Source organism: Pyrus communis, chromosome 14 (genome assembly GCF_041283825.1).
Source record: "Pyrus communis isolate YQ-2024b chromosome 14, ASM4128382v1, whole genome shotgun sequence".
In the NCBI taxonomy this organism is placed as follows: domain Eukaryota; kingdom Viridiplantae; phylum Streptophyta; class Magnoliopsida; order Rosales; family Rosaceae; genus Pyrus; species Pyrus communis.
In genome coordinates, this window is record NC_142578.1 from 13,885,871 (window position 1) to 13,912,130 (window position 26,260).

The 26,260-nt window shown below is 38.4% G+C and overlaps 1 protein-coding gene across 4 annotated transcripts in view; it reads left to right on the top strand.

Annotated features, from left to right (window-relative positions):
* LOC137713857 (protein kinase and PP2C-like domain-containing protein) overlaps positions 1–26,260 on the top strand; it is a 29,220-nt gene extending 2,960 nt beyond the window's left edge. The window contains exons 2-6 of one of the 4 annotated variants that reach the window (XM_088684447.1): positions 19,091–19,636; positions 19,741–19,810; positions 19,910–20,039; positions 25,166–25,435; positions 25,654–26,260. In XM_088684447.1, coding sequence (XP_088540573.1) covers positions 19,585–19,636; positions 19,741–19,810; positions 19,910–20,039; positions 25,166–25,222 — 309 coding nt within the window. In that variant the 5' untranslated portion in view covers positions 19,091–19,584 and the 3' untranslated portion in view covers positions 25,223–25,435; positions 25,654–26,260. Of the gene's footprint in view, positions 1–19,090; positions 19,637–19,740; positions 19,811–19,909; positions 20,052–25,165; positions 25,436–25,500 lie in introns of all 4 variants that reach the window. The other 3 variants (XM_088684448.1, XM_088684449.1, XM_088684446.1) reach the window with 3 other exon arrangements.

Here is a 26,260-nt window from a genome sequence, read left to right on the forward strand (position 1 = left end):
CCCTAGCCCTTTAAACTAGTTCATTTATCACTTATCAAACCATTCACTTATCACTCACCACATATCATTCACTTATCACTTAACATATCATTCATTTATTTCACTTCCATACTCCTCTTAATTCCACATGCATTCTCACACATGCACATCATTCACTCACATTTCCACCATTCATTCTTTATTCCTTTCCAAACATCTCACATGCATTTCCACCTTCCTACTTCATCATTTCCACCACTCATTCTTCATTATTTCCTAACCCTACATGCATTATTTATTGCATCTACACATGCACATTCACACACACTTCACACAAACAACATTCACATGCAAACACAAGCTTTAACCAACAAACAAAACAGCCAACACATGCACCAAAACACCTTTGTCGTGGCCTTCACTCCCCCTTGCATTTTCAGCCATTCCACTTCATCATTACACCACCTTCTCCATCTTTAATCACATGCACCACTAATTCAACACATGCACTTGTTCCTCCATTAAATCAACCACATTCATCACCAAAGAACCTTTGTGCCGTGAGTTCCATTGCATTTCCAGCATCCTCACATGCATTCCCTTCACATTCACCCACATGCACATTCAATCATTCACACATCCACCACTCATTCTTCATCATTTCAACCACCTACATGCATTAATTATTAAACTCTTCATCATTGCATCCAGAAAATGAGCAAGAAAGCTTCCCAAACACATGCAAATCCATCCATGTCGTGGGTTCCCTTTGCTCCCCTTGTGCAATTCCAGTTTTCACATGTGTCCTAGCTGTTTTTCCATCATTCCTCCACACAAATGCTTAAACAAACAGCCATATGTTCCCTCCACTACCCCTATAAATACCCTAGCATTCATTCATTCACTCCCCATTCAATTCATATCTCATATTTCCATTCACAACACTTCACACAACACAAATACCATTCCATTGCCGTGAGTCCCACTTCATTTTCTGCATATTTTCTCTTCATTCTTCCATCTCCAACCACTCCCTACTCCATTCCACATACACCTAAAGCCCTTAAGCTCACCTTAGACTTTGTGCTACAACAACGAGGAAGAAAAGAGTGCTTAAACGTTCATACAATTCAAGTTTGAGTTGTTGGAATGTTTAGGTGTTTCTTTGATTTCAAAGTTTAAATTTAATTCTCTTTGTTTTGTACGTATGAGAAGGGAAGAGAAGAGTGCCTAAACGTTCATACAATTCACGTTTGAGTTGTTGGAATGTTTAGGTGTTTCTTTGATTTCAAAGTTATGAGGAACTAAACCCCCTTTAGCTAGGGGGTGATTCGAAACTATGTTTATATTTGCATTTTGAATTGATTACGTTTGGTTGGAATTTCATAAGTTGTGGATTCAATTCGTTTAACTGTTTGATTGATAACTTATTTATGTATGTTTATTGAGATTGCAAGCTTAATTTTCATGCATAAATATGACGCTAGAATATAAGTGAATTTCACCTAATCGTTATGAACTTATATTCACAAGTAGTAAAGGTTGCTTATAAACAATCGCGTTAAACGAATTCTTGGCATAAGTTTCATGCGTATTCCATGGTAACGAATGCCTCGTCGATGTTTATGATTTCCGTTGAACTTAATGATCTTGGTTAAATGTCTCTATCATGCGTATTCCATAGTTAGGGACTTTGATTAAGAACAATTTGGTTGTAATGCGTATTCCATTCAATCCAACGAATTTAAGGAAATCTGAAAGTTAATCTAAGCGGATCTAATTAACTTGGAGCATTGAGTTTCACAACTTATCGAAAGACCAACTGAGAATCAATTTTGTTTGCAAGTGTAACATGTGTGGAGAAGAACCCCTTGGCTATTCCATCATCCATATTTTTATCACATTCATATTTACATTTTGCCTTTAATTATATTCTGTCTTTTTAATTTAATATCGTCCAACCACAATTCCTCCCCCCCTATTTTGTTAAGTCTTAATCATTCGTATTTGTTTTATTTTTGTATCTTTAAGCTTGTGGAGTCAGAAACAATTGCAAATTCGTCTAAATCAAGTTCTAGCTTCTATTTGAGTCAATTTGATTGTTTTAGACAATTTGAGTTTTTCAAAGCCATTCTGAGTCATAGTAGTCTTGTTAAGAGTATTTTAATTTAGTTTTTATGTTTTTAAGTCAATTTAGAAGGTTTTAGCAAGCCCTCCTAATCCCCGGTCTAGAACGATCCCTCACTTATCCATTCTACTACAATTGTCAAACGAGGGTTTAATTTGAGTGTCAAGTAAATCTCGCATCAAGAATGATAAGGATGACTGCCATATCTTCTTTCATTCCTTAGCAACATGTGGTTAAGTTCAGAACTAATCATGTAAGTTGATTCCATGAAAATCTAGGATAAATGCCATGTTCTAGGGTTCATGTGATGTTCATAATCCTCTTTGTTCTTAATGAGTTTCTAGGTGCTAAATCTGAGTATATGACATGCTAGGTTGCACCTACAAATATAAGTTTGATGTATATGCAATGCATCTCACATGCAAAGAAAGTGAGAATTCATACAATCTGAGTATATGCCATGCTAGATATGTGAACATCTTAGTTGTGCATTTGAAATGGATAAGTTAAAAGATCATCTCATTGATTCATGAATGTTTAGGGGAAGGCCTTAGCTCATTTCAAGTCAAGTTTATGTCCTAAAAACGTCTCTAACCTATTTCATGTCTTAGGTTTATTTTTAGATAGTTCTAATTTTCCCCTTTTCTTTCTGTCTTTATTTCTTTTCCAAAATTACTTAAACCTCCCCAGTTTTAAATCATAGGAGTCATTAACTAATGCTAATATGTAAGAGTCAAAAGTTTTACTAAGTTGTTTATCAGTCCCTGTGGTTCGACACCCTTACTTGTGCCACTATACTATCCTTATATTTGCACCCAAAGTAACTTCAACACCTTTCTTAATTGTGTTTTGCTTAACTTACTATATATTAAGAGATGTTGATTTGCAGTTGGATTGATGTGTCATATGACTCTTGTTGCTAATAGCATGGCTGCACTTATACATAAGAATCATTGGAATCCAAACTGTCCCTGTTTTAGATCACCATCTAGGAATCATCCCTGCGAAAAATCATTGAAATCCAAAATTGTTTGACCATTTGATTATCACCGCAAACATTTTTGTTCTTCAAGAAAAAACGTTGTGTTCGTCCATTTCTTATGTTATTGTTAGATGACTAAATCATGTTGGATCCTTGAATGAGGTCCAACTATTCAGATCTTCGGATTGCATTGATTGTTGAGGTCACGTGCGACCTCTTTAGTTGAATAATATAAATATCCCAAGGGATTAGTTTTTAAAAGTTTCAGTTCATTTTTGGTTTATGCAGAAATAAGTTTCCACCATATTCCGTTGGATTTTTATTTTTAATTTTATGTCTCTGGTAACTTGATTTTATGGCAGCGTATTGTTTAACATTGATTCATTACTTGGAAACAACATATTTAATGGATGAAGGAGGGTTTAGAATTCCGAAACTGCTAACTTTTCATTTGATGTGGTTTATATTTTATAGTATCAACTTACAGAGGTTTTATGTTGAATAGAGCATCCAAGTACAAAAATATCTCGGTGGGGGGAACCATCCCATCCTCCGAAAAATTTAGGCAAAGCATCACAGTTTCATCATATCAGTTTACTGCTCATTTCAATGAAAAGATGTTTTCTGTTTTTCTTAGACTCTCAGTGTTTAGTTTGTGGTTGCTAGGACCAGGATCTTGAGACAAACAAGTTCATAAATATTCTTACAGATCTTTAGCCTTTGGATTATCAAATCCAAGGGTCTTAAACGAAGGTGGATGCCTTATAATCATAAAATGGCATAGAGGCTGACATGGAATTATAGCTAATTAGGGTAGAAGTCTAAGGAAGAGGAACTAGAAAATAAGATAAGATTCCCGCCCTCCATTGCCACTGCAAACGCTCCTACATTGGTGCTGCTTCGTCGCCTGAGTCTTTGCTTCTATCCTGTTACATACTTATTCTGTCTGACTACCTGCCTTTATATTTGTTAGTGTTTCTGGAATCAATGAGTATTTTGATGTATATGGAGCTGAACAGAAAGAACAAACGATGAACAAAAGACTGAAGGAAACGAATGGTTTTGTGTTCTTCTTCTCTGCAGGAAGTTTGCAGAGGAATAATTCTCTTCTATTCAGAAAGGAGCACTAACGTGCTTTACATTAACTGAAGGTCCTTAACTTGGGACCACATAAACCTCTACATTTCATCCTAGACACACATCTTTCTAATTTCATGGATCTAACAACACATGGCACTCATGGCCCTTTTACAAAACTAGACATTTACACTTTGCCTCATTCTGCACAAGTGAATACACCAATTTAAACACAAACTTATTCTAAAAACTTTTCAGCTCAAATACTTATAATTCAACACTCCCCTTTAAGTTTTGAGCTGATTTCACACCAAGCATATCTCGAAGATAGTTGAACCGATCCTTAGACAAAGGTTTTGTGAAGATATCTGCAACCTGTTTTTCAGTGGGACAGTATACCAGATCAATGATTCCTTCTTGCAGTGCATCCTTAATAAAGTGATACCTTCTATCAATGTGTTTTGTCTTTTGATGGAACACAGAATTCTTTGTGATAGCAATGGCAGATGTGTTGTCGCAGTGAAGGGGAGTAGCTACAGTTTGTAATTCTCCAAAATCTTCCAAAACAAACCTTAGCCATATTGCTTGTGTAGTTGCTTCTGATGCACTTATGTATTCAGCCTCTGCAGTTGAGAGTGCAACACAGTTTTGCTTGATTGAAGCCCAGGAAAACACACCACTGCCAAATGAGAAAGCATATCCTGATGTGCTTTTGCTGTCTTCCAAAGAACCACCCCAGTCACTATCACAGAAGCCAATTAAGCAAGCTTTTCTTCCTTTCACATACTCTAAGCCATAGTCCAGAGTTCCCTTGATGTATCTGAGTACTCTCTTTGCAGTTCCATAGTGTTTGTTGGTAGGATAGTGCATGTATCTGGCCAACAAACTAGCTGCATACATTATATCCGGCCTTGTAGCAGTGAGATATAGGAGACTTCCCACAATGCTCCTATACAATTCATCACTTGCAGATCCACTTCCATCATCTTTAGATATCTTCTCAGTAGCTACCAAAGGAGTTGAGACAATCTTTGCTTCATTTAAACCAAATTTGTTCAGTAAAGAGCTTGCATACTTCTTCTGATTAATGAAGATGCTGGAATCTGTTTGTATCACTCCCATCCCAAGGAAGTGGTGAAGGAGACCTAAATCTGTCATCTCATACTTCATTTTCATATCTTCTTTGAACTCTTCTAGCATTGATTTGCAACTACCAGTGTAGACTATATCATCTACATAGATAGACACAATTAGAATATCTTCTCCCCTTGCTTTTATATACAGAGTTGGTTCACTCAAGCTTTTCTTGAATCCACACTGTGAGAAATAGCTGTCAATCTCACCATACCAAGCTCTCGGAGCTTGTTTTAAACCATAGAGGGCCTTATGAAGTTTGTACACCTTTTCTTCCTTGTCTTTCACTACAAAACCTTCAGGTTGCTCAACATAGACCTCTTCTTGTAGAACCCCATTCAAGAAAGCTGATTTCACATCTAACTGATACATTTTCCAGCTCTTTTGTGCAGCCAAAGCTATTAATGTTCTAATGGTATCCAACCTAGCAACCGGTGCATAAGTCTCATTGTAGTCCAAACCAGGCTTTTGTGCATAGCCTTTTGCAACCAACCTTGCTTTTATTCTTCAACACTGAGCCATCAAGATTTAACTTAGTTTTGTAGACCCATTTGACCCCTATAACAGGTTTTTCAGTTGGTCTGTCAACAAGTTTCCAGGTGCCATTCTTTTCAATCATAAACAGCTCATCCTCCATAGCTTTTAACCAAGACTCATCTTGTTTGGCATCCTCATACTTCTCTGGATCCATGATACACAGATTACATTGAGCCAATACATCATTCAGATTCCTCCATTTCAAAGGTGTATTATCAAATGCTTGATTTTGTCCTTCAATTACATTTGACATGCTTGAAGATTCACCTAAGATAGGTGACCTTGATTCAGATTCATAGTCTTCACTATTAGGAGCTCTTCTAGACTGAGATAGAATAGGTGATGTAGGGGACAACACCATTCTGTCATTACTCTCTGTGCTTATATCACTGTGCATGAAACTTCCAGTATTAAGAAATGTTGACCCTGAGTCCTCTTCCCAATTCCAGACAGCTTCTTCATCAAATACAATGTCTCTTGACAAGAACAGCTTCTTAGATAATGGATCAAATACCCTATACCCCTTCTCACAAGTTGCATATCCCACAAATACTCCTTTTAGGCTTTTTGGTTCAAGTTTATGTCTCTGTTCACTTGGAACATGAACATAACACAGAGATCCAAAAACTCTCAGATGAGCTATTCCTGGCTTTCTACCAGAATAAGCTTCAAAAGGTGTAATGTTGTTTAAAGCCTTTGTGGGACTGATGCGAGATTTATACGCACACAAATTAAACCCTCTTTTTGACAATTGTAGTATAAGTATAAGTAGGGATCGTTCTGGACCGGGGATTAGGAGGGATTGTTAATCACTTGGATTTGACTTAAAAACGTAAAAACATAATATAAAACACTAAACTAGACTCAAAGAATGTAAAACTAAACTTTAAAACACTAAAACAAATCAAAAGACTCAAAATGCTTTTAAAAACACAAACTAAAATGCTATACTAAACTCGAAGAATTCAAAACTAAAAATAAGAAAGATTAAGACTAAGACTTAAACGAAATATGGGGGGATTGATTTTGGACGAATTTAAACTAAAATGGATAGATTGTAAAGAAAACAAATTGTAAATATGAAATTGACGGAAATGAATGGATGGTATGGCTAGCTAAGGGGTTCTTCTCTACACATGTTACACTTGCATAATAAAAAGATTTCCAATTGCATTTCAATAAATTATGAAACTCATCACCCCGGGTTAATTAGGTTCGCTTAAATTAACCGTCAAGTTTTCCTTAAGTTAATGAATTGGATGATTGCATACGACAACCCAAAGCATTCCCCACAAGTTCCCTACATGAATTGCATAATAGAGATACAAGCAAGAATCATTAAGTTCTTTGAAAACTATAAGTGTTGACGAGGCATTCGTTACTATGGAATACGCATGAAACTTATGCCAAGAATTCGTTTAACGCGATTGTTTATAAGCAACCTCCACTACTTGTGAATATAAGTTCATAACGATTAGGTGAAACTCACTTATATTCTAGCGTCATATTCATGAATGAAAATTAAGCGTGCACTCTCAATAAACATACATAAATAGGTTATCAATCAAATAGTTAAACAAATTGAATTCACAACTTATGAAACGCAATTAGAAGTAATCAAATCAAAATGCAAGCATAAACATTTATTTCGAATTACCCCCTAGCTAAAGGGGGATTAGTTCTTCATAACATTGAAATCAAAGAAACACCTAAACATTCCAACAACTCAAACTTGAATTGTATGAACGTTTAGGCACTCTTCTCTTCCATTCCTTATACGTACAAAACAAAGAGAATTAAAATGAAACATTGAAATCAAAGAATCACCTAAACATTCCAACAACTCAAACTTGAATTGTATGAACGTTTAGGTCCTCTTCTCTTCCTCGTTGTTGTAGCATAAGGTCTAAGGATAGTTGGTTTGGGGGAATGGAAGTGTGGAATGGAGTGAGGAGTGATGGAAATGGAAAGATGGTTGGTGTTTGGATTAGTAGGGAGGGGGGACTCACGGCTAAGGAAAGAATGGAAGTGTTTGAGGGGTGTTGTGTTGTGAATGAGATGTTCTTGAATGAATGAATGCAAGGGTATTTATAGGAGTAGTGGAGGGAACATATGGTTGTTTGTTTAAGATGCAAGTGGCTAATTAATGATGGAAAAGTATGTGATTTAAAGGATGCAAAGTGAATGAATCATGAATCATTGTGGATGAAAGGTGGAAGTGCATGTGTTGATGACTAGGTTAGTGGGTGGAAATCTGAAAATGGCATATAGGAAATAATGAAGATGCAATAAATAATGCATGTAAAGTGTGTGTGAATGCATGTGAAGATGCAATAAATAATGCATGTAGGGTTAGGAAATAATGAAGAAATGCATGTGAGATGTTTGGAAAGGAAATGGGAACCCACAACAATGAAGTTGTTTTGTGTTGTGAATTATGATGAATGCATGTGAGTTAAAGAGGGAGAATGTGGTGAAATGATGAAGTAGGAAGGTGGAAATGCATGTGAGATGTTTGGAAAGGAATAAAGAATGAATGGTGGAAATGTGAGTGAATGATGTGCATGTGTGAGAATGCATGTGGAATTAAGAGGAGTATGGAAGTGAAATAAATGAATGATATGTTAAGTGATAAGTGAATGATATGTGGTGAGTGATAAGTGAATGGTTTGATAAGTGATAAATGAATTAGTTTAAAGGGCTAGGGTTTAAGTACATAGAATGGGCCTAAAATAGGTTGGTTTGTATGGCATAATGTGTTTGATTGGGCTAGAGCCATTGTTTTGTGTCTTCAAGTGCATACAAGGCCTTCAAATTCGTCCATCCTCTTGGCTCCATGGATAAGCTATCCAATCCATGCCCAAAAATGCTCCAAATGGCCTCAAAATGCACTTTCTTGCTCCCTAGGCCCTTAGAACCTGAAAACACACAAAAGAAGCATAAAGGACTAAAATAACGAGAGAAACATAACGTAAATGCACGAGAACAAGCCATTTAAGTCGCATGAATATGCTCCTATCAAATACCCCCACACTTAGCTTTTGCTAGTCCTCGAGCAAAACAGAATAAAAACAAATAAACAAAACGACACTAAACACGTAAAACACAACCTAAACCTTCCAACAACCGTCTTAGGGATTTCCAATGCACATGACAAGTTAAAAATCATCATTCTCACAGATTTTAGTCATCTTCACATTTAAGTACATTCTTAATCATAGTCACCATATACTAGTTCACAATTAAGCATTTAAAACCATGTTTTGAATGTAGTAACATGCCTTAGAGAATTTGCTCAATTCCTTTCAAGATATGCACTCAATTTTTACTCAGATTTTCTAACTACACACCCTAATCTAGTCATATGTGAGAAGATTGATGTAAACATGAAAACGACACTCACATATATGTATCACAAAGAACGCAAATTCTGGAGTTAATAATCAAGTTTAGATATGATCTCATGAATGGAATGCTACTACTTAGACGCGAGAACCAGTGACACCATAAGCTCATACCAAGTTCAAACTCCACAAATTGAAATACACAACACTCAAGATAGAAGTCAAGGGTTGTAACGGGGCTTGGGGTATGTGGATAAAGAAGGGATATGGAAAACAAAGGTTCTTAAAGAAATAGTGAGCAAAGCATTTTAATCAACTTAGAATTCACTTTTGAATGAAAACTCAACTTTTGAACAAAAAGGGAGAATTTAGACAATTTACGCCCAGAATTGGTGTTTTGGAACCTTTCTTCAATCACTTATTCTTTTCTCTTTTTTTTTTTTTTTTTTTTTTTTTTTTTTTTTTTTTCTTTTGAATCTCAAAACAAAAACACTTAAACATTCTCTCCCCCACACTTATTTTCTTTCATAATGTAACTCAAAAGGAATTCAATTAAGTCATGCTCACTATCTTTTAAGAACAAGGGTAAGGACGGTCATATTCTAGGTTAGGTGAAGATAAAGTGGGTTAACAAAGAACATGGGTTAACATGGCTCAACGGGGGTAAAACTTACAACATATACGAAATATGGGAAGCGAGGCTATTTGGCTATGGTGGCAACTACACAACTTCATCTTGATATATGTTATGCAAATCAATAACATGCTTTGAATGAAATGGGCATGAGTTCTAGCATTTGGAACTATATGATGAAACGCCTTCTAAGTAGTAACCAAGCAAAGAATAATGAGATCATGCAACGATTTTAGAAAACAAGAAATCACAGATTATACTCTCCAAAGAACGTTATAGGCTCAAGTCTCTCAGGGTTGTAGCATTTGTTTGAGTTCCTTCCTTCAGGCATGTTACAAAAACTAAATTTTCTTTTATGATTGCATGTGAAGTTATACATTATAACCATAACCAAGCATATACCAAGAGTAAATCAAACTTTTCTCTATGTTAATAACTCTTTTTAACAGTCATGCAATTACAAACCAAATCCTTATCATTGTGTTGGAAGGTATCCTAAGACACAAACACACACACAAAAACAACTTTAAAACAACTCTTTTTTGGGTTTTTCAAAACAATTTTTCAAATTTTTATGGGACTTTCGAATTTTTAAGACAAAACACACTAAAACAGTTTTAAAACAGTGAGACACAACATGTGAAGTGATAGGCGATAAAATCCAACGAATTTGCATCAAATATACTTAGTTACCCCCCCACACTTAAATCAAACATTGTCCTCAATGTTTTAAGCATAGATTCACACAAAGCATAAGTAAATACACAAAAAGCACTTAAACATACTAAACATGGCATAATGTAATTAACAAAGAGAAGAGTTTAGAGACGCAAATCTGGTTATAGAGTGTAAATTCCATCTTCTCCTTGGTAATTGCATTGAGGCTTTTGATCTTTGTGATTCCACAGGCTTACTCTTGAACTGGTTTCTGCCCATCGTTGATTTTCCTTTGTGCTACTTCTTGAACTGGGCAGCAGGATGGTTCATTTGGTCTCCCCCGAAGGTCTGAGCATACCCTTTTGGTCTGTTTCTTTGTTCAATCTTTCCAATTCGTATTGAAAAGGGTTGGAGGATAACTCAGCCTATGTTTGTCTCCACATGCTTCAATGTATCATTTTCACTTGCCTTACTCGCTCCCCTTTGCAGAAGTGGTCCCTTCTCCGGAAGTGTATCAACCGTTGAAGATGACTACTCGAGAGCAACGCTAGGTAAGCAATCAGGAATAGATTCCAGGCAGTTGGCTCCAGATCGGAAGATTGACTCCAAGTGCCGGCTGATTGCTTCTTTTACTTTGCCATGCGAGTAAGAACAAGGACAAAGAAAAAGACAGGGAAAGAGCATGATATGAGATACTTTTGCTTTTGACCTTGATGATATGAGATACCTTTGCTTTGAAGAAGCGGTGGATGAATCAGCACATGCTTCAATCCGCCGTTTCCTCCTGGGTCATATGTACTCCAGGCATCTGGTATCATCTTTGGGGAAGAAGAAAGAATTGAGTATTTTGAAAGGCCTTGCTGGGAGTGCGCCCTCAGAGGTGAGGGAGAGTTGGGCATTTTCTTCAGGTTTGCCCTGCCATAAAAGACGAAGGTCGACATATATAGAGATAATATCAAGTGGTGGTACTTTTTACCCTTGTCGACAAACGTTTTGATCCCGCAATTCCGGCTTTTTGAAATAGTGGCGCCTCTTCGATCTTTGAATACGCCTCTTCGATTTCTGAGCAGGCGCCCCTTCGATTTCTGAACGACGCCCCTTCGCTTTCTGAACGACACGTGGTAGTGCAGATGCGACTCCTTTTGACAAAGCTGCACGCGTCTTCTGAAAAGCAGAGAAAGCGTCGCCGAACTTTGCGCTTGTCGGCTAAAGATATGTAGTTGCGGTGATGGCCTCCACGTGTTGTCTGAAAAGAAGAAATCTTTTGACAAAGTTGAACGCGTCTTCTGAAAAGCAGAGAAAGCGTCGCCAAAATTACGCCGGAAATTCCGGCTTTTTGAATCGGTGGACGCGTCGCCTTGGCTTTTTTATTGAGCTATCGATCACCACAACAAACACACTCTGAAGATTTCCCATTCCTGAAACTCGACTCCGGCCCTTTGTGAAATTTTTAACTCCATCCACCCCTTCTCTTTGAACACTTTTTGAAAAAAATGGCAAACTCATCGAACCTTAGCTTAGATTTGAGTCTCAGCAGCGATCCGGTTGCGCCCCGTCAAGGTAATGTATGGCGCCCTTCTTTTTTATCTTCTAACGGTCCTCTTTCAGGTGAAGACTCTGTGATGCAGGACGCCACAACAGCTACAATAGTAGCTAAAAACCTCCTCACTCCAAAAGATAGTAGGCTGCTGTCAGGACGGTCCGATGAGTTGGCCGTTCAAGAGTCTCTCGCACTTAGTGTTCAGTGTGCGAGCTCTGTGTCCAACATGGGCCTACGCCTGCTTGCCCGCTCCCGTCAGGTGGAATCGTTGATGGCAGAGGTGGAAAGACTTAAGCAAGAGATCCAGCAGCTTAAGTACGAGAATAGAAGTTTGCATGTGCTTGCAAATAACTATTCGTCGGGGATGAAGAGGAAGCTTGATGAGCTGCAAGAATCTGAGGGTCGAATTCACAGTGACCGTCAAAGGCTTGCGTCTTATCTCCAGAGGCACCTTTTTCCTGGGTCATCCAGCGCTTGGCCAAGTATTGAGGCTTGGAATGCTCTAGCTCCGATGCCTCCCGCTCCGATGCCTTCCGCTTCGATGCCTCCCGCTTCTATGCCTCCCGCTTCTGCGCCTTCCGCTTCTGCGCCTCGTAGTGGGACTTCACGCAAACAACCTTTGTGAAGCTCCATCTTTCTCCATGTTTAGTATCTTTCTTTTTTTTTTTTTTTTTTTTTTTTTTTTTTTTTTTTTTTTTTTTTTTTTATTAACATAAATAAAATCAAACGGCATAGAATTGGTCCTTGAATGGAAGGTGATAATTGAAGTGAACCGGCATTGGTTTGAATTCTAGTGTAGGTGCCTGATTCAAAAAAAATAGCAAGTTAGTATAAAATCTAATGGAATTTGGAAAAAAATACTTACTTGTTTTGTCCGACAAGAACTCAATGACAAATACCACTCCTTTGAAAGTTTCAGGGATATTGGACTTGGCCAGATTGCAAGTGATGGTTATTACTTGTCCAATGTCATCAAATTTAACTTCTTTGGATTTTGTGGTTTCAAGAACGTCCTCTTTGATGGATTCATGACATTCCCTACTTGTCACCTTTGGAAGGGCTTCCAAGATGTCTTTTTCACCTTCTTCTTCCTTGGAAGTCATGAATCTGCAAGGAATAGGGTTAAAAATAATGAAATTTGGAAGAACCATACCTGTATTAGATGGCATAGGAGCCTCCGGTAAAGGTGTTTCCACCCTTTCCGTGGGTTGGGTGTATTCCTCTTCCTTGTGATTTGATTTTGATGGTTGAGGGTCCGTTCCAACCTCCTTGTCACTTCTCAACATGATTTCCTTGGCAGTTTCAAATTCTCCCTTCTGATTTGCAATGGTTGAACTAGGGAGTTCGCCTTGGTCGCAAAATTGTCCTTCGAACTCCGCTATCTGCCCAATTTGCTTTTCCAGAGTAGTAAGTAATTGAAAAATCGTATCATTATCATTTGAATTACCTACATTCCTTTGGGCAGGTTGTGGTGGCTGCATAGGCGTTGAATAGAACTCCTCATACGGCTGCCAATATCCTTCTTGTTGAGCCTCATTGTCTTGATTTTGTAAGCCCTGCACCAAACAAATTAATTCATCAAGCTTTTGGTTATAATTTATTGACGAACTTAAATTTGGTTGGGCATATTGAATATGAGGTTGTGGTGGCTGCCAATATCCTCCTTGTTGAGCATTTTGAGGTTCCCACCACATAGAGTTTGAATGATCACTCCAATCCGAATTGTAAGTATTGGAAAACACGTTATTCCTTGATTGAAGATTAAATATATCAACTCTTTGCATTTGGGACCTTTCCATGAGTTGTGACAAAAGAGAAGCATTATCAAGTGCCATCTTGTTCTTAACAAACAAAACACAAATAAAAAAAAAAACTAAATCTAAAAGACAATACAGAAACAAACAATCCAAGGGATTAGCAAATTTTCTAATCCCCGGCAACGGCGCCAAAATTTGATGCGAGATTTATACGCACACAAATTAAACCCTCTTTTTGACAATTGTAGTATAAGTATAAGTAGGGATCGTTCTGGACCGGGGATTAGGAGGGATTGTTAATCACTTGGATTTGACTTAAAAACGTAAAAACATAATATAAAACACTAAACTAGACTCAAAGAATGTAAAACTAAACTTTAAAACACTAAAACAAATCAAAAGACTCAAAATGCTTTTAAAAACACAAACTAAAATGCTATACTAAACTCGAAGAATTCAAAACTAAAAATAAGAAAGATTAAGACTAAGACTTAAACGAAATATGGGGGGATTGATTTTGGACGAATTTAAACTAAAATGGATAGATTGTAAAGAAAACAAATTGTAAATATGAAATTGACGGAAATGAATGGATGGTATGGCTAGCTAAGGGGTTCTTCTCTACACATGTTACACTTGCATAATAAAAAGATTTCCAATTGCATTTCAATAAATTATGAAACTCATCACCCCGGGTTAATTAGGTTCGCTTAAATTAACCGTCAAGTTTTCCTTAAGTTAATGAATTGGATGATTGCATACGACAACCCAAAGCATTCCCCACAAGTTCCCTACATGAATTGCATAATAGAGATACAAGCAAGAATCATTAAGTTCTTTGAAAACTATAAGTGTTGACGAGGCATTCGTTACTATGGAATACGCATGAAACTTATGCCAAGAATTCGTTTAACGCGATTGTTTATAAGCAACCTCCACTACTTGTGAATATAAGTTCATAACGATTAGGTGAAACTCACTTATATTCTAGCGTCATATTCATGAATGAAAATTAAGCGTGCACTCTCAATAAACATACATAAATAGGTTATCAATCAAATAGTTAAACAAATTGAATTCACAACTTATGAAACGCAATTAGAAGTAATCAAATCAAAATGCAAGCATAAACATTTATTTCGAATTACCCCCTAGCTAAAGGGGGATTAGTTCTTCATAACATTGAAATCAAAGAAACACCTAAACATTCCAACAACTCAAACTTGAATTGTATGAACGTTTAGGCACTCTTCTCTTCCATTCCTTATACGTACAAAACAAAGAGAATTAAAATGAAACATTGAAATCAAAGAATCACCTAAACATTCCAACAACTCAAACTTGAATTGTATGAACGTTTAGGTCCTCTTCTCTTCCTCGTTGTTGTAGCATAAGGTCTAAGGATAGTTGGTTTGGGGGAATGGAAGTGTGGAATGGAGTGAGGAGTGATGGAAATGGAAAGATGGTTGGTGTTTGGATTAGTAGGGAGGGGGGACTCACGGCTAAGGAAAGAATGGAAGTGTTTGAGGGGTGTTGTGTTGTGAATGAGATGTTCTTGAATGAATGAATGCAAGGGTATTTATAGGAGTAGTGGAGGGAACATATGGTTGTTTGTTTAAGATGCAAGTGGCTAATTAATGATGGAAAAGTATGTGATTTAAAGGATGCAAAGTGAATGAATCATGAATCATTGTGGATGAAAGGTGGAAGTGCATGTGTTGATGACTAGGTTAGTGGGTGGAAATCTGAAAATGGCATATAGGAAATAATGAAGATGCAATAAATAATGCATGTAAAGTGTGTGTGAATGCATGTGAAGATGCAATAAATAATGCATGTAGGGTTAGGAAATAATGAAGAAATGCATGTGAGATGTTTGGAAAGGAAATGGGAACCCACAACAATGAAGTTGTTTTGTGTTGTGAATTATGATGAATGCATGTGAGTTAAAGAGGGAGAATGTGGTGAAATGATGAAGTAGGAAGGTGGAAATGCATGTGAGATGTTTGGAAAGGAATAAAGAATGAATGGTGGAAATGTGAGTGAATGATGTGCATGTGTGAGAATGCATGTGGAATTAAGAGGAGTATGGAAGTGAAATAAATGAATGATATGTTAAGTGATAAGTGAATGATATGTGGTGAGTGATAAGTGAATGGTTTGATAAGTGATAAATGAATTAGTTTAAAGGGCTAGGGTTTAAGTACATAGAATGGGCCTAAAATAGGTTGGTTTGTATGGCATAATGTGTTTGATTGGGCTAGAGCCATTGTTTTGTGTCTTCAAGTGCATACAAGGCCTTCAAATTCGTCCATCCTCTTGGCTCCATGGATAAGCTATCCAATCCATGCCCAAAAATGCTCCAAATGGCCTCAAAATGCACTTTCTTGCTCCCTAGGCCCTTAGAACCTGAAAACACACAAAAGAAGCATAAAGGACTAAAATAACGAGAGAAACATAACGTAAATGCACGAGAACAAGCCATTTAAGTCGCATGAATATGCTCCTATCAGGGACATCTATTCAGAATATATACAGATGTATGCACAGCTTCTGCCCAAAGAAAGTATGGCATCCTCTTCTCATGCAACATAGATTTCGCCATTTCAATCACTGTTCTGTTCTTCCTTTCCACTACTCCATTTTGTTGTGGAGTATATGCAAGAGTAAACTGTCTTTGTAATCCTTCTTTTTCACAGAACTGATCAAATTCTGCAGACTTGAACTCCCCTCCTCTGTCATTTCTCAATGTCTTAATCTTGAAACCACTTTGTAATTCTGCCATAGCTTTGAATTTCTTAAAGCAGTTGAACGCATCTGACTTATATCTCAAGAAATAGACCCAAACCATTCTGGTAAAATCATCTATCAGCAGCATGAAATACTTATTTCCAGCAATTGACTCAGTCTTCATAGGTCCACACAAATCGACATGAGTCAATTCAAGTGGAGCAGTTGCTCTATACACTTGATTTCTAGGGAATTCTTCTCTGTGCTGTTTACCAAATTGGCATCCTTCACAGACTCCATTGTAATCTGCAAGCTGTGGCAAACCATGTACCATTTCCTTGTCTCTCAATTGTTTGAGACCACCAAAATGTAAATGTCCAAATCTCCTGTGCCAAATCTCAGTGGAGTAAGTAACACTCGCTTTCAGCACCATTTGATTCTCAGAGAACAAAGTCAGTGGATAACACCTATTCACTTTCTTTTTCACTCTCATAACCAGGCATTCTAGTGATGGACCATCATACACATTGCACATTCCACCTCCAAACACCAAGAAGTATCCATGTTCATCCATCTGACCAACACTGAGTAAGTTCTCCTTTAACCCGGGAAGATACATTACTTCTCTAACATATTTTCTCCCTTTATTTGTATCAATAACTAAAGATCCCATTCCTGCAACATTCACAAGATCTCCAGTTGGCATTTGAACTTTACCAGCTACATTGGTTCTAACCTCAACAAGCAAATCTACATTTCCTGTCATATGATTGCTACAACCACTGTCTATATACCACTCTCCATTCACCTTTGGTTCTGTGACAGTGTTGTTTGCATAAAACAGATTTCCTGTCATCTCCAGTTGACTTGCATTATTTGCCTTTTGCACTGACCTGCCTACATTACACTCCCTAGCCCAATGCCCAAATTTATCACAGTTGAAACACTTTGGTTTCCCTTTGTATCTACACTCACCAAAGTGATACTTAGAACACACTTTGCACTGAGGCTTTGCAACCTCCTGACCCACTGACTGAGATGCATTTGCACTCTGATAACTGTGCAGAGGAGATTTCTGCTGAAATTTGGGTTTTGATTCCCATTTCTTGCCTTTAGAATTCCAATTTCTCTGAGTTCTAGATGAACTCGAATGACCACCACTCTTGTTCTGCTCCTTTGGATTCACAGAGAGTGAAGAGAATGCTCTCTCATTTGCATCAACCATATGCAAATCGAACCGTTGTTCTTGACTCTTTAAGATTGCAACTACTTCCTGCAATTCTACAGTCTCTAGACACTTTATATTTTCTATAACCAAACAGATAGAATCATAAGGTTTGCTAAGACTAATCAGGACCTTCTGCACTAGTCTCTCATTCGACAAAGATTCACCAAATGTTCTCATCTGATTGATTAGATCATTCAACCGTGTAAGATAGCTAGACAAAGACTCATCATCTCGCATCCTAGCATATTCAAATTCTCTTCTAAGATTCTGCAATTTCACAGATCGTACCTGATCACCACCATGATACTCTCCATACAACAAATCCCATGCCATCTTCGCTGACTCGGCATTGGCGATTCGAGGGAAGATTTGATCCGAGACTGCATTCTGTATGATTCCCAAAGCCTTTGCGTCTTGCATCAACACAGCTGACATTTCTTCATCTCCATCATCCTCCGACGATCCTTCAGACTTCTTCTTCTTCTTCGAATCAGACGTTTTAACTCCTTTCTCCACCAGATTCCACAACCCATGTGATTTGAAGATTGTCACCATTTTGATTCTCCAGAACTCGTAGTTCTCACCGGAGAAGATTGGAGTCCTCACTTCCGATCCTCCAGATCCAGACATGGTTTTGATCTGAATCGACAACCTTCACAGAGTTTCAAGAGAGCTTCGATTGAGCTCGATAACTTCACAGATTTACGCCCAGATTGTTAAATCCAACTAGGCTCTGATACCATGTTAGTGTTTCTGGAATCAATGAGTATTTTGATGTATATGGAGCTGAACAGAAAGAATAAACGATGAACAAAAGACTGAAGGAAACGAATGGTTTTGTGTTCTTCTTCTCTGCAGAAAGTTTGCAGAGGAATAATTCTCTTCTATTCAGAAAGGAGCACTAACGTGCTTTACATTAACTGAAGGTCCTTAACTTGGGACCACATAAACCTCTACATTTCATCCTAGACACACATCTTTCTAATTTCATGGATCTAACAACACATGGCACTCATGGCCCTTTTACAAAACTAGACATTTACACTTTGCCTCATTCTGCACAAGTGAATACACCAATTTAAACACAAACTTATTCTAAAAACTTTTCAGCTCAAATACTTATAATTCAACAATATTTAGTAAGAATTCTTGCCATCTATAGATGCGTTCATGCATGTATTTCGTGTTCTGAGTATCAGTATTATGATCTTGAGTTTCAAAGCAGCATCTTCTGATGGAATTATGCTTTTACCCAACATAAATTTCTCATAGCTTTAATGCTTTAACTATGAACGTGACTACTCAAATATGTCACTGAATAGCTCATGGTAGCTACTAGCTGATTGGTGTATAATGCTGGCAGGCGCACACTGTACTGGAGATGAACTACAAAGAGCAGCAACTTACAGCAGCAGTGGTATCAGATGAATTGCGGCCAGTTCTTGCTGATCCTGAGTTTGGAGTGCCATCAACTTTATTGTCATTGATATTGAGATGTTGGGATGCAAATTCTCAAAACATGCCTTCTTTCAATGTCATAGTTACTAAACTTGCTATAATTTTGGAACAGGGAAAGAAAAGAAAGGAGCCAGATATTTCCTTTCACGACTCTCTTAATTCTCTTGGTAATCAGCCTAGAGATGTTGCCAACAATCTTGAAGCTTATCAAGAGGGGATTAACTGGTTTACTGAGGGAGAAATTCCATCAAAAGAGCTTGTGAACCTAAGCATGGTTTGGAAATGTGGCTTCGGGCTTCAAATGATCCTTTGGCATATCATTCTGTACTTTCTTGGGGATCCTTTGCTACATGTGGCAGAAGGGAGACCGTGGAGGACACACATTTCCTTTAGCCACACATGCGTAATAAAAGGGATATCCATGTTTTTGGTACTTTTCATGGTCATAGAGGTGAGTTTTGATGATTTATCTAATTATAATTGTGTATTTGGTAATTCTACTGGCAACCTGATTCCGATGCTGTGCTACAAGGATATAACTATAACAAAATGCAGGTGCAGCAGCTGCTGAATTTTCAGCTCGAGCTTTTCCAGGATTCCTGCAAGCTATGAGTTCGATTAGCAGGTTTGTTACTTTCATTTTTTTTTTTTTTTTTTTTTTTTTTTTTGCGCTTTTTGACAGTGTATACTTTATTTGAGTAATTGACTTTATCTCTAAATGCAGTCCCAGCAGTGCATTGTTTGAGGCATTCGTTAAGACCGATATAATATTTAGAGCTGAGGTGGGTTTATACCGGAAATCCAAGAGAGTTATCCAGAAGGATTGGCACCCTGGTTGCACTGCAGCTGCTGCTCTTATTGTTGGGGTTTAAAAATGCTTCACTACTTGGAGAGGTTTATCTTACAAAGAAAAATGTAACGCAGCGGAATTGATAGGCAAGAGAAAGGAAGAATTCTCAAAGTATTACACAAGGTTTTTATTCACTCACAAACTTAGTACAAAAGGAAACACTCAAACACTCTTAGAAGCTTTGTTGCTTCTTCTTACTTCTTACTTGACACTCTCACTTCTTGCTACTTGCTCTCTTGGTTGTTCCAAATGGTGTGGATGCCTTCTCCTTTTATAGGCATGGATGGAACCTTGGAGAAGCATGAAAACATCATGCTAGAGATATCTAGATAATTCCACTACCTTCCTAAGCTAGAATTATCTACACTAATCTTGTATGTTGGTGGAATCCTCACCATTCTTCTAGACTCTTCCACCAACTTGAACTTTGCTAGAATTCTCTAGCATGTGCATGGATTTTTCTTTGTGTATGGGTCGGATCAATTATCTTTGGGCCAAGACAAGATTACAATTCAACATCCCCCCTTAATCTTGTCTTGTGACGCCAATTGAGTTTCTTAGTCTAACAAAGTCTTCTTGTTTGAGTGGCTTGGTGAATATGTCGGCAACTTGGTCTTGAGACTTCACGTATTCCACTTGCACATCCTTTCTTGCAATGCACTCTCTTAAGAAATGATAACGGGTATCTATGTGTTTGCTCCTGTCATGGAATACTGGATTCTTTGCTAGAGCTATTGCAGACTTGTTGTCGACATAGATCTTTGTTGGCTCTTCTTGTCGCATTCTTAATTCTTTCAGCAAGTTTCTCAACCAGATTGCATGGCAGACACATGAAGTAGCAGCTACATATTCAGCTTCACAGGTAGAGAGAGTGACAATCGGTTGCTTCTTCGACATCCATGTGAATGCAGTGTCTCCCATGAAGAACACAAATCCAGTAGTGCTTTTTCTATCGTCGGAATCTCCTGCCCAATCACTGTCGCTATATCCAACAAGTTTGTAGTTATCAGAACTTGAATAAAACAAGCCAAAGTTAACAGTACCTTTGAGGTATCGAAGAATTCTTTTGGCCGTTTTCAAATGTGTAGTTGTGGGATTCTCCATGTGGCGACTGATTAATCCGACAGCATAGAGAATATCTGGTCTTGTGCAAGTCAAGTAGCGCAAGCTTCCAACTAGACTTTTGAAAAATGTTGGATCTACGCTTTCTCCTTTGTCATACTTGGTTAGTTTGACTCCGCACTCCATTGGCGTACTCACGGGCTTACAGTCGTCCATTTTGAACTTTTTCAGTATCTCCTTTGTGTAGCTTTCTTGGGAGATGAAAATTCCTTCTTCGTTCTGCTTGACTTCAATGCCTAGGTAATATGCCATCAACCCGATGTCGGTCATCTCAAATTCTTTGGTCATCACTCGCTTGAACTCTTCAAACATGCTTGGATTACTCCCAGTGAAGATTAGATCATCCACATATAAGCACACAATCAAAATATCTCCATCTTTGACTTTGACGTAGAGAGCATGTTCATGAGGGCACTTGATGAAGTTGTTTTCCTGAAAGTACTTGTCGATGCGACTATTCCATGCTCGTGGCGCTTGTTTTAACCCATAGAGGGCTTTCTTCAGCTTCAGAACTTTGTCTTCATGCCCTTTGATCTCATAGCCTGACGGTTGCTGAATGTAGACTTCTTCTTCAAGGACTCCATTTAGGAAGGCGGACTTCACATCCATTTGTTGAATCTTCCAACTGTTTTGAGTTGCCAAAGAAATTAGTAATCGTATAGTTTCCAACCGAGCAACGGGTGCGAATACCTCATCATAGTCGATTCCGGCTCTTTGACTATAGCCTTTCGCCACTAGTCTTGCCTTGTATCTTTCGACCTCTCCATTGGCATTTTTCTTTGTCTTGTACACCCACTTGACTCCGATGGCTTTGTGTCCTTTCGGAAGAACAGTGAGTTCCCATGTATCATTCTTCTGGATTGCTTCAATTTCTTCATCCATTGCTTTCCTCCACTTAGTATCTTGCACTGCTTCTTGGAAGTCGACTGGTTCACAATCAGCAAAGAGACAGAAAAGTGTAGGATTATCAAGTCTTTCAGCTACCTCATAAAGATCTCGTATACTTCTTGTGCGTGGTACTTCTCTTTCATTTAGACTCCCACTTGACAATGCTGATGCTGATGAATTACCATGATTGGTTGATGTTGGTGAAGCAGGTGGAGTAGTGGATTCTTGTTGAACCTCTCTTGCTTGCTCCATCATCCCTTGTTCATTCTCTTCTTCAAATTGAGGAAAGAAGTGAAGATCACCTGCATGCGGGCCAAAATCCCATTCTCCTTCTTCATCGAACATCACATCTCGACTGTTCACCGTCTTCCCATTGTTTGGATTATACAGCTTATAGCCTTTTGAATTGGTGTCATAGCCGATGAAGATGAACTTCTCACTTTTGTCGTCGAGTTTGGTTCTCCTCTCGTCTGGTACGTGTGCATGGGCTATGCTTCCAAAAACTCTTAGATGAGAAATACCTGGTTTTCTTCCACTCCATGCTTCTTGCGGAGTTTTTCCCCACACACTCCTTGTTGGAGACCGATTGGATAGGTAGACAGCACATGCTACAGCTTCTGCCCACAATTCCTTAGGCAATTTCTTGCTTTTGAGCATGCTTCGAGCCATGTCGAGGATGGTTCGATTTTTTCTTTCCGCCACTCCATTTTGTTGAGGGGATCTTGGAACTGTCAAAGGTCGACGAATTCCATTTTCTTCACAAAACTCTTGAAATTCCTTCGAAGTGAATTCTCCTCCTCGATCAGATCTCATGGCTTTGATCTTGCAACCACTCTCCTTTTCTACAGCGACTTTAAACTTCTTGAATGCTCCAAAGACTTCTGATTTCTGCTTCAAGAAATACACCCAGGTTTTTCTTGAAAAATCATCAATGAAGAGAAGGAAATAATTATTTTTACCCAAAGAGCTTGGTTTTATTGGACCGCACACATCGGTGTGAATGAGCTCGAGTGGCTTCTGGGCTCTTGTGGTCGACTCCTTTGGAAAGCTTTTCCTGAACTGTTTCCCAAGTAAACATCCTTCGCAAACTTGATCAGGGTGGCTGATACACGGTAAGCCTCTCACCATCTCCTTCTTGGATAATAACTCCAATCCCCCAAAGTTAAGATGCCCAAAACGAAGATGCCAAAGCCAAGATATGTCTTTGTAACATATCTTGAGACACTTTGCAACATCGTTTTGAATGTTCATGGGAAACATCCTATTCTTTGACATTTTCGCCTTGGCAATTAATCTTCCTTTGTCATCTCTAAGAAAAAGGATATAATTTTTCGTATGAAAATCATAACCTTTTTCTAAGAGTTGACCCAAACTCAAAATGTTGCTTTTCATATTGGGCACGTAGTAGACATTCGAAATTAATTGGTGACCCCCATTTTCCAGGGGAATAAGGATGTTACCTTTTCCTTTTACGGGTATTTTGGATTCATCTCCAAAAGAAACGTTACCACTCACTGATTCATTGAGCTCTACGAAGATGCTTCTTCTGCCGCACATGTGGTTGCTGGCGCCGGTGTCAAGGTACCATGTATAGTCTTGGTCTCCATCATTGTTCTTGCATGCTAGTAGCACAACACCATTCTCTTCTTTCTCTTCTTTCACATAATTGACCTTCTCATCAAGTCTGTTGTTTGGAGCTCTACATTCCCAAGCATAATGCCCAAACTTTTGACAATTATAGCATTGAACTTGAGATTTTTCATACCTTGAGTTTGAGCGTCCTCTTCCGCGACCTTTTGTTGAGCTTTCTCCTCTTTCGTAGTTGCTATGGTTGTTTAAGTTCCAACCACATCCACGCCCATGTCCACGTCCGCGACCTCGACCACGACTTCTTCCATATCGGCTTCTCTCGTTGTCGAAGCTTTCTTCTTTCTTCTTTGGCTGAACATGCGTCTTAAGGAGCTGCTCATCATTCCCTTGCCTCTTCTTATGTTTCTCTTCATATGCTTGTAGCGAACCCATTAATTGCTCTATACTAATTTCTTCCAAGTTTTTAGTTTCTTCAATCGTCACGACAATATGCTCGAACTTGGGGTCCAACGAGCGTAGTATCTTCTCCATAATTCTAACATCTTCTAACTTTTCTCCGTTTCTTTTTAATTGATTGGAAACGGCTAAGACTCTTGAGAAATAATCAGAGATTGATTCAGACCCTTTCATTTGTAGAGATTCGAACTCACCTCTTAATACTTGAAGACGAACCTTTTTCACTTGTTCGGCTCCTTTGTAAGAGGTTTGAAGCTTCTCCCATGCTTGCTTGGCAGAGGTTGCACTCGAGACCTTCTCAAAGCCATTGTCATCTAATGCTTGGTAGATGAGGTAGAGAGCCTTCTTGTCTCTCTTTCTTGAATCTTTCAAACTCTCCTTCTGGGGTTGAGACAGAGTAGCTTCATCTTCTGGCTCAGTTTAGCCTTTCTCCACAACTTCCCAGACATCGTGTGCACCCAAAAGGGCCTTCATTTTGATACTCCAATTATCGAAGTTGTTGCTGTCGAGCACTGGAACTTGGAAGGCTGCCATAGCATTGCTAGCCATAGCTCTGGTACCACTTTGTTGGGGTTTAAAAATGCTTCACTACTTGGAGAGGTTTATCTTACAAAGAAAAATGTAACGCAGCGGAATTGATAGGCAAGAGAAAGGAAGAATTCTCAAAGTATTACACAAGGTTTTTATTCACTCACAAACTTAGTACAAAAGGAAACACTCAAACACTCTTAGAAGCTTTGTTGCTTCTTCTTACTTCTTACTTGACACTCTCACTTCTTGCTACTTGCTCTCTTGGTTGTTCCAAATGGTGTGGATGCCTTCTCCTTTTATAGGCATGGATGGAACCTTGGAGAAGCATGAAAACATCATGCTAGAGATATCTAGATAATTCCACTACCTTCCTAAGCTAGAATTATCTACACTAATCTTGTATGTTGGTGGAATCCTCACCATTCTTCTAGACTCTTCCACCAACTTGAACTTTGCTAGAATTCTCTAGCATGTGCATGGATCTTTCTTTGTGTATGGGCCGGATCAATTATCTTTGGGCCAAGACAAGATTACAATTCAACACTTATTGCTAGAAACAAACTTTTTTTGTGGCTAATGCAGGAGATTGCAGGACAATAGTGTGTGGTGCTGGGCTGGCCACCCCTTTGTTCTAAGCAAGGTGACTAGGACTTGATACATTCCTGTTTGGTCGTTCTGGTTTAGTACAGGGTTTTATTCCTCAGAATAGGATCACATTGCGAGCTGTCTCGTGGAGAGTGATCGGGTTATTAGTGCAGGGGGAGACGTAAGATAGCAAGTCGATAATTGGAGGTGGGTAGTGCTGCTCTTCAGGTTTGTGCTTTCAGATATCACGATGTTTGATCTAATCTTGTATGTTTTGTTTGTTTTATGGGTAGGTTATATTTCCAACTGGTTCATGCTGACTAGGGAACCTTATTTCGAGTACAATTTATAATTAATTAGATAAATAAATTTGACAATTCATAAAATTTGTCTGAGAGGGAAAGCAGAAATAATCAGCTTCCATTGTGAAAAAAAAAAATGTGCAGGAGAGAATGTGTTTCAACAAATACACAGAATCATCATTGGATCAGGTACTCACTCATTCTGGACTCTGGGTCCAGTGGTTGTACTGGAATCCCCTTAGGATTTCGATTCCTTGATTCGAAGCGTGAGGGTGTGTCAATGGAACAAGGAGGATTGAGGTATGTTTGATGCTGGTTTTTGAGTGTGTATCTGGGGTTTTGGGGGTGTGTAGCTGGGTTTTGGAAATGGGGTTGAATGAGGCTGCTGGGTGGAAGAATTGGGGACTTGCAGTGCTATTTGGAGTGATTGTACCTGCATTGCAAGGCTGCACATGGTGAAGAGTTTGCTCATGGCAGTGAGTGTTTTCACTTGCTCGTGGATGACGGAAATTGCTGATGCGGTTTCTGTAAGGCCTACTTGAACGAAATGCTTATGCTACTCGTGTATGTTCATTGTACGTTGTATATGTTTAATTGCAAGTGAGACAGCCTTGGTAATCCAGTATTAGTAAAACTGTTCACCGGATTGCTCATGTTGTTTTCGTAAGGTCAACTTGAACGAAATGCTACTTGTATGTTAATAGTACGTTGTACATGTTTAGTTACAAGTAAAACAGCTCTTGGTGTTTGA